Raw genomic sequence first — 10,479 nt, forward strand, 5'->3', positions numbered from 1 at the left:
TACCTAAATATGTTTAAGATGGCAATGCACAAGAATTGTCACTCAATATAGAGGCAAGTGAATTTTTTAGGCTAGATTTATTTGTATTTATTTTATTTATTTCAATAATAATAAATAATAATAATTATAAGAACTGATACGTATACCAACTGAGCTAAACTCAAATCTGATACACGGAATATTGCCTCTCATATATATATATATATATACCTACGCTAAAAATCAATACCTATATCAATATATTATGTTAACTTATTATCGATTATTATATTTTATTATATTTTATCGTGCTGTAGATTTAATGATTTATTATCATATTTATCGTAACAAGTTGAGAAAATATATTTATTTTCAAATATCCTTCGATCTCTCACTAATAGTTTATAGGTACAGCATAATCTATTGATCTGTTCCTTTATATATTTTTTAAGGTATTATAACACGTGTACAGAGATATATAAATCTAACTCAATTAAAAATAAAAAATCAGCCTATTATTATTATTATAGAATAATAAAGACCAATTAATTAAATACAAGTATCTCGGAGTTTACGTTGATGAAAAATTGGCATGGAAAATGTATATAAATAAAAAATTAAACCAAGCCTATACACGATTGAAAGTCTTATAACCCCTAAAAAATCAGATTTGAAGCTCACTTCTGATACACACATCAATAATAAGACCATTAATTGCATATGCATTCCCATTGCACTGAACGAAAATTCATTAGTAAATTCAATAATGATTATTTATCATTTATTAATAAATACTGCTATGTTAAAATAATAATTATTTTTTTAGTCTGAAAAATATATTATTGAGTTAAGAAAGTTCATAGGTAAAATCAACAAATTTTATCGGTATAATTAATAATATACCCAAACATTAATTTAAGAAAGAAATACATTGAATTAATAAATAGTTTATTAAATTTATAAAAACGCATTTTTAAATCAACATTGGTTTTTGTTAATTTTATACAACGGATTTAATAAATTTAATCATTATTAAATTCATAAAAATCACAAAATGTATTTATCGAAATAACCATACTAATATTTAATATAACAATATTATTGTTAAATTCAACACAATATTATTAAATATAAATCCTATCATATATTTTGATATCCGTACTTTTGTAGCTAATATATTTTTTATTTACTGTTATATTATGATAAACATGAAATTTAGACGTGTGGTACAGCTTATTGTTTTTAATTAATATTTTAATTAATATTCAAAGTGATTGGTGAAATACAGAATCATATATTAAAGTTACTCATTATGAGGGACTATCAAACTTCAAAAGGTAAAGTATAGGTAACTATAGCCTATAGGTAAGTATAATAATTTATCAATATTTTTTTGTATTTTTCGTAACAGGTAAATATATCTTGTGCAAGTTGTAAGCATACAACTTTTGTTGTATTATGTTAATATCTATATATTATTATTACATATTTATTAAATAATTTGATATTTATAACCACCTTTTGCTTCTAGGTACTAAATTTCTTGGTTTGAGCCTTCCACTAAACGAATAAACTAATTAAATGATTATATAAATCATAATGATTTCCTATAAAAGATTATTTTCCATACCTTGCTGGTACCTAATACCTATATTAGGTATATGGATAATATTATCAAGCATTATCGGGAATGATCATAAATTATACTTGGAATCCAAGTGTAACAATCGAGCATTGTGTATTTCATGTGATTATTATACGTATCTATATTATGACTATTTTTCCATATTTTCAATTTTGAACACTTTTCTACTTGATTTTGACGAAGAATCATCTCTCCTCAATTTCTGCAGAGTTTTTACTGTTTCATCGTTTTAAATCGTGGTATTGTGTACTTACTTTTCTATAACATAACTGTTGTCTGTTTATTAACTAAACTTATTTCATTTGTGAATAAATTGTTTTACCTATTGGCTGCTTGTAATTTGTAAGTACCTACTTATGTAATTATATATGTTTCAAAATTTAGCCTTTATCCCAGTGATGTACCCAGCATAGGCGCAATTAGGGGGGCTTGAGCGTGTTTAGACCCCAGTTTTATCCATAGACCCCTGCTAGTTTCTAAATTTTTTTACTATAAGATATTAATTATCAGGGTTTGTAGTGCTGATACAATCTTAGCCCACTCCCACAAAAAAATTGTCCACGTTGCGACTATGCCATTCATGGACGTGGACCCCCCTTCCCTTGATTAATATATTTATTTATTTTTATTTATGATACTTTTAAGGTTTCCTAACATTGTTATCTAAATTTACAATAATATATAGGTAGTAGTGGTAGTACATATTTTTGACATTAGGAATAATTGACATTAATAATATAAATTAAATAATGGTTTTAATGGTTTATATAAGATACAATAACATTCCTAATAAATAATTTAATAATATAATGACTTATATATAGGTAGTAGGTTTCAGTATTCTAGAATTAGGTACCTACCTATTTTGCAGATACAGAATATAACTATCCAACATTATTTTTAGTACCTATCTATATTATTTTTTCAATACAAAAGCTATTTGATCAATTTACTTATTTTGTGTAAATAATTAAAAAAATTTGAATGAATAAATAATTCTTATTTTGATTTCTGTTAGGAGAATGGACTAACACAGTTACATCAAATACAAGTAATCAATATTCTGCCGTACTTATTATGCTTTCAAAACTAAGCTAAATTAATTTTAATCTTAATTATAAATTAATACACTTAAAAAAATTAATTATTAGATAGGTACATTATTAACATTTTTATATTATTAAAGTTATAAAATGATTTGTTTTATTTGTAAGCAAACATTTTCTGAATTACAAGCATTGGTAGTTCATTACAAATGTATACATCTACTGAAATCATCCAGCACATATCAATGTATAGAACAGCAATGCACACAAATATTTCCCAACTTAAGTAGTTTTAAAAAACATCTGGCCAGAAAACATAGTATAGCTTCACATAAACCTTCTAATTCCAATATGTTATATTTAAATAATGCTCATAATGATGATTTTCAAATACATGATGATAATAATATTATAATCAACAATTTAACACAAATTCATGAAACGTGTGATGAAGTTTTCAACAAAAATCAGTCTTTACCTCAAGAAAATCATAATTCTTTTGATCTAATTACAGCTATTAATCGTATTCATACTTCTGCTGTACATTTTACAATATCCTTATTAAGTAACAATAATTTTTCTAGAAAAGACTCATTTAATATCCAAAGAGAAATTGAAAAAATTTTAATACAACCAATAATTGATTTACTAAATAGTTTCACAAAAGACAAAATAAAAGATCCATTAATATTATCATCATTTCATCAAATTACACAAGCATTATCTAATCCATTTGAGTTTTGTAATACAGAATATAATTTAAATAAATGGTTAAGTGATAATAACATGTTTCATCAAATTCAACAGTTTACTATAAATGAAGAAATTAACTTGGTATCTGTTTCTGGTGAAACAGTTTATAATGATAATAATATTAAAGGAATTATTTTACCTTTACAATTTCAATTTCAAACGTTTTTTGAATCCAATAACAATTTAAATAAAACCCTAACACGTTATTCAGATTTAATGAATGACAAAAATGCGTCACTAAGAAATTTTGTCCAAGGTAGCTTATGGAAAGATAAAATTGCCCAGTACCAAAATAAGATAGTAGTGCCATATTTTATGTATATTGATGATTTTGAGTTAAACAACCCTTTAGGATCTCATGCATCGTTCCATTCCCTTTCTGCAATTTATTATAGCTTCCCTTTAAGTGACCAATCACAACTTTCTAATATACATTTAGCAGCATTAATAAAAACAGTAGATATGAAAGATTTTGGTAATGATTTATGCCTTAAAAAATTAATCCAAGAATTAAATATTTTAGAGACAAATGGTATTTATATTAATACACAAGATGGCTTCAAAGAAGTACATTTTATTTTAGGTTTATTTCTTGGAGACAATTTAGCTTTAAATAGTGTTAGTGAATTTAGTAAATCTTTTTCGGCGAATTTCTTTTGTAGATTTTGTAAAGCACATAAATCTAAAACTCACAAATTATGCGAAGAAGATAGTATATTACTTCGTAACCATACAAACTATTTAGAAGACATAGATAAAAATGATTTTAAAGAAACAGGAATTTATAAAAATTCTATATTAAACAATATTTCATCTTTCCATGTTGTAAAAAACTATAGTATAGATATTATGCATGACATTTTTGAGGGGATTTGCCATTACAATATGTGTCATATTATAAACTATTATATAGGAGTGGCAAACTTTTTTACATTAGATGTTCTAAATTTTAGAAAACAACATTTTAATTATGGCTGTATTGAATTTGGTAATATTTCTCCACCTATTCAAATGTCTCATCTTAAGAAGTTTCATTTAAAAATGTCAGCTCGAGAGATGATGACTTTTGTATATTATTTTAGTTTAATGGTTGGAGACTTAGTACCCGAGGATGATGAAGTATGGAAATTTTTTTTAATTTTTTTGGAAATAATAGAAATATTACTCTCTGGCCAGTTTACACAAAGTTTAGTTTTTCATTTAAAAAAATTGATTAAGAAACATCACTCAGACTATATTATATTATTTCAGGACACGTTAAAACCTAAACACCACCTTTTGATTCATTATCCAATGATAATTTTAAACTCTGGACCTCCTAGGAATTTTTGGTGCTTTAGATATGAAGCTAAACATAAAGAAATGAAAATATATGCACATGCAATAACTTCTAGAAAGAATATTTCCCTAACACTGGCCAAAAAATTTCAATATAAATTTATAAACAACATATTATTAAACTCTTTTGGTAACATTGATTATGAAGTTAAATCAAAACATAAAATAAAAAGTAAAAATAATGAATTAATTCAAAGAAATTTAGGTTTGTCATTAGATGAATTTGATTGTTATTCCCAAATAAAATTAAAAGGTACAACTTACAAAGTAGGTTATTTTGTAACCAAGTTTATGGATGAACTTTATTTATTTGAAATTTTAGATATTTTGTTCATTAAAAAAAACTGTAGCATTAAATTTATTGTCAGTCAACTTCAAATACATAACTACAATTCACATTTAAGAGCATATCACATTGATAATAATGATATTAATTTAAAAAATATTTTGATCCCAGATGACTGTAGTGGACCACCAATTAATATAAATATAACGTATAATGGCAATTCAATGATCCGATTAAAAGAATATTATTAATTAATAATATAATTATGTATATTAATAATTTATTTTGTAAATATTAAAAAAAAAAAATGTTTAATTCTTATTGTTATAGTTGCTGTATATAGTGTATGTAACTAATTATTATTATATTTTCTTATTTTAGAAAATAAGTATCTACTGTGTTGTTTTAAGATTCATAATTAACCCTTTAATTACCTTCTGTATAAATATTTAATAATATTAGCTGAATTAAATTTGTAATATAAATTATAGCATTTATTCAAAAATGGATGGCAACAGTTATGAAAATAATTTTTTAAACAATAGTCTATTTAATGTGGATGATGAATCATTAACCAGTCAAAAATCTTTTACTAATTTACAATCAAGTAGCTATCATAATACATTTCATCCCTCGCAACACAACTTGTTTGATGATTACAACAGTAATGTGCCTGCAATTGAAATGCCAAACAACGATGAAAATGCTCAATTAAAACAACTTTTAACAGAATGGAAATTGCAAACTGTGTACCAAACATGTTTAGGTAAGCATAACTAGAATCAAATATTTTGTTAAATTGTATTAAATTTAATTCATTAAAAAAAAAATAACTAATTATACCAACTATATGAGGTATAGGGCTTACTAATTTTATATTAAATATTGAAAAAAAAAAACAATATAATATATTTGAAATATTTCACTTAAATATGAAATCATAAAAATTAACTACAAATTTCATATTTTATTTTTTTATACAGGAATTATTTTAGAGACTAGTTTTTACATTTGTAATTAAGTATTTTTAGTTTCTTTTTTTAATTAATGTTACAATTTTGTTTTCAGATCAACAAATAGATATGGAAGCATTACAATACATAAAAGAGAACCACATAGCTATACTACTAATGAACTTTTCTCTTGGAATTCGTATTAAATTTGAGCATTATGTTGAACAGTACAAAATAAGCTTAAATAAAAATGATAAATCAAAGTTAAATTCTCATCTTAGTACAAATGCAAATCAATCTATGTCAAATTCGATTTTACCTGGGATAGTAGATGCTAAAAAAATTAATGAGCCATTTCAACTCGACAAGATATTATTAAATAATTCACAGGGTTCTTTGATATTAGATTACTACAAGACAAATTTGGTCTTAAATGAAAGTTGTCGTAATCTATTGGTTGAAATGATTATTAACAATTTAATAACTAATCAAACAAATATGACAATAAAACTTGCAAACCATATAGCTGATGTTATTGTTGCAGCTTTTCAATCCGAAATAAAAGTAAGTATTAACCCTAATAACATAATTTGAAATAAATGTTTAAAAATACAAAAACAATTATAAAATGGTTCAATTTTCAGGATGTGTATTTTGTTAAGGATAGTATCAATAAATGTCCTAAAGGAAAATTATATTCTAAGTACTTTAATACAATGCGTTGTATGAAACAAAATGGCTTAATATCAACTACACAAAAAGATTCAAGCAGCATTCCAAACAAAAAGTTGACTCGTACAATGGATAACTTACAAACAACATTAGGTACTGTCATAATTATCTAAAATCTGGTCAATACTATTAAATTAATATAATTATAATTTTTAGTATCTCTTGGTTTTGATATATTAAAAAACAATAATATTTATTATTTAACGTATTGACTATTTATATTTTTTTTAGAAATTGAAACAGAATCCGAAAATTTAATTACATATTTATCAGATCAACAAATGACATGGCCAGAGATTGAAACCATTTGGAAAAATACTGTAAATTGTAGGCTACAGTATATTAAAGAAAATAATACTGCAGCAATATTCAATAAATGGCAACACTACACAAAACCAATGGGTTATAAGCTTGTAAGTTCATGTTTGAAATACAATTATGAATTTAAACTAATTCAAATCAATACAATAAAAACAACCAACACAAAAAAATTAAATACATACAATTTTTTTGATTACAACTCTGAAATATTTTATTGATACAATATCTGAAATTAAACTATAATAATATAAGTATCTATATTGGATTTATTAAATTAATTACAACTAAAATTTACTTAATAGTCATAAAACAGTAGTTGAAATATAAATGCTAAATAGCAGCCTTCTCTTATTATTTTATTATTAATAATAATTAGTAAAATAACTTAAGTAACTTAACACCAAAACAATTTGGGTATTTTAATTTTGTTATAAGGTTTTAGATAATAATATAATATTAGTAGGTTATATATAGGGACCGGATTTATATGCAAATGCATATATGTATTGGAATAAGCTTTTCGAAATTTGATGAAAATTTTCCCCGATTTCGATCACTCTTATTAAAATAACACCAATTTTATTTTGCATATTTTGCATATTTCAACGTTTTTACCTATTAAATACATATTGCATGCATATTTGTAGTTTTAAAGTGCATATTATTATTTATAACACATATATTCGTTTTTCGTCGTATTTTCACGTTTACAGACACATAAAATCGATAAAATTGACATCGGTCGTTATTTCCAAAGATAAGATTACATACTTCATATAGTCATATACTCTTATGCAGCATATATATATATATATATAAATATAGATAAATTCGTTGCTCATATAATAGAATTTAAGTGTTAGACGGTCAGTTTTCGATGTCAGTCCGTGTCTTGCGTTTGATGTTTAAAATTGTGCCCGAGTGCGTCTAGTGAGTTTAGATATAATTTTAATTCGGAACTTTGAAATGCCTAAAGTAAAAATTAAGGAACTTCTGATCATCCAATGCAATAAGGTAATATATGAATTCAATTTTTGTTTCAGTTTTTATTAATGTGAGCTAATACTTTATAGATTGAAGATACAGAATGTTGAATGGCGACGAAGACGAAAAAATACTTTAAAAGCTTTTTTATACTTTTTTAATACCATATTAATTAATAAATATTGTTACATAATTTTACATAATACATTTACATATTTTTACATAGTTTTAAACAAAATTTTAAGTGCATATTTAAATACATATTTAGAAATAAATACATATTTTATAACATATTACAGCATTTTTAGAAGCATATTTTGAGGATTTTTTGTGCATATAAATCCGGTCCCTAGTTATATAGATACAGGCACTAAAGTACCAACTGAATAATAATATTTAACTAAAAATGACTAATAAAAATTGTTGTTTTACATTTTAGATAGATATTGACTTTCGCAAAATGTATAATAAAAGCAGTTGTTTTATATTAAAATTTGAAGAAGTGTCTTCAAAACTTATTAAAATATTGGATGAACGGGTTAAAGATAGTGGAAGCAGAATCATTTTAGAGAAATTGAAAGCTACACCAGATTTAACTAATGGTAAGGTTAAAAAATATTTAGTTTATTTTATTGGTGTACAACTACAAATTTAAATATTCAGTCACGTTCAGGCACTTCACACTTATTGTAACAAACATCATGATATATACTTAATGATATATTGAGATGCTTGTTAAATTATTATGGTCTGTGTAAATGATTGTGCTTATACAAATTCACAATATTATGAAAGGGGATTTTTAAATAGAACTTCTACAATATATAGTAAAAACAAGAGACTTCATAATTTAGTATCTAATCGATACTAAATAAGAGATAAGATTTTAAAATTATATAATAAATATCTAGGTACCTATTAATACTGGGAGCTGCATACTATGGTATTAGTATTATTCACTGAAGTCAGCATTTTGAATACTAAATTACATATACTATTCAGCTCAGTTTTAACCATTTATAAATTACTGTAATTTCAGATTCAAAATACCTCATAATTATGTACTTGTTACACAGTGTACTAATTCCTTCATCAAGGAAAGTAACGAAAGATGAAAACGGAAAAAAATCGATCATAAAATATGGAATCAAAGATTCACAAAACTCAGTACTTAAAATTTGTGAAACAACATTAGAGATGGAAACACTTCTAAAAAACATGGTACAGAAAGAGGGCCCTATACAACCATGTATATTAATTGTTGGTTCATTATTTGAGCCTAAACAAATAATGATATATTTTGATACAATCAAATACATGGCCTTTACAATTTTAAAAGCATTTGATGTGTGCTTCAAAATATTTCACGTTTTTAATGTTGAATATCCACGCGAATCAGAGGATATGTGGTTATTTCTACAAACTTTTTTTTATAATATTAATACCAAGTATGACAAGTCATGTGCCTTGATAAAACAAATTTCTTCAGAAATTAAAGGTTCTAGGGCATAACCCATTCATTATTATTTAACTATTTTCTTTCAACTTATTTTCTATATTATCTTTTATATAGTATAATTTATAATTTTCAAAACTTATTCATTTTTAATGGTATTTACTATTTACATATACTTAATTATTTTTCTAATGAAGTTAGTGTTATAATTTATGAGTTAAAGGTAATTTGCTTTTGTATAATATTATAATATAATACTTTATAATGTTTAATTAAATACTAACAAGTAGCTGTTAGTTTTTCAACATATATTTATTTTGTTATAATTATTTAATGTATTATTAGACATTATACATTTTCTATTTTCAAATAACTACAGATACCTTCGTTTAATTTGTATATAATTATTTAAATTACCTATTTAAAATGCGTCCCCCACATCTATAACAAAGTAATACCTACATCCTAAATAGGTAGATTGATCTAATATTGTATTGTATAACAATTATATTTACCTATCTACAGATTTAAATTTTTTATGTATGCATCTTTAATTGTATTTATACATTTAAAATAAACTGTATATCTATTATGATTATTATTTTTATAAATAAATCTGCGATTATGTAAATTATTAATAAACAAATTCATTAAAATATAATAAACTTGGTTATTTTTTTCACTATAGATCATAATGTGATATAGAAAAATTGTAAGTATATATGGTTAGTGGGTTGTGGGATATATATGATTACCTACATGAATTTTGGTACCTATCTATGAAGTATTGATTTAAATAAATATGCAATCAATCAGGTATTTTTTTTAATCCATTAAAACAATTTAAAAATTAGTTGATTGTTTATTAAATTGATAATATTTACATTTCTTAAATCATAAACATTTTATTGATTCAGTCATTTAATATTATTAAACTAAATATATTTTAATTAAATTTAATAATAACCATTTTGTAAAAATAATTT

At 23.8% G+C, this 10,479-nt stretch overlaps 1 protein-coding gene across 1 annotated transcript; it reads left to right on the top strand.

The window, feature by feature from the left end:
• Positions 1–1,243: 1,243 nt before the first annotated feature.
• LOC149058700 (uncharacterized) lies at positions 1,244–10,143 on the top strand. The gene is made up of 7 exons (XM_089221397.1): positions 1,244–1,966; positions 5,539–5,813; positions 6,116–6,564; positions 6,645–6,825; positions 6,964–7,145; positions 8,477–8,639; positions 9,077–10,143. Exons 2-7 carry the CDS (start codon positions 5,552–5,554, stop codon positions 9,547–9,549), a joined length of 1,710 nt encoding a protein of 569 aa, XP_089077523.1. The 5' UTR covers positions 1,244–1,966; positions 5,539–5,551; the 3' UTR covers positions 9,550–10,143.
• The last annotated feature ends 336 nt before the right edge of the window (positions 10,144–10,479 follow it).

This window comes from Diuraphis noxia, unplaced genomic scaffold (genome assembly GCF_037042655.1).
Source record: "Diuraphis noxia isolate RWA-SAM2 unplaced genomic scaffold, SU_Dnox_SAM2 contig0002, whole genome shotgun sequence".
Taxonomy (NCBI): domain Eukaryota; kingdom Metazoa; phylum Arthropoda; class Insecta; order Hemiptera; family Aphididae; genus Diuraphis; species Diuraphis noxia.

Bases quoted from the DNA above. Each gene is read 5' to 3' on its own strand.
- LOC149058700 (XM_089221397.1), top strand. From the start codon at position 5,552: ATGGATGGCAACAGTTATGAAAATAATTTTTTAAACAATAGTCTATTT. The intron at 7,146-8,476 runs GTAAGTTCATGT...TTTACATTTTAG, and splicing joins AACCAATGGGTTATAAGCTT to ATAGATATTGACTTTCGCAA. The intron at 8,640-9,076 runs GTAAGGTTAAAA...CTGTAATTTCAG, and splicing joins TACACCAGATTTAACTAATG to ATTCAAAATACCTCATAATT.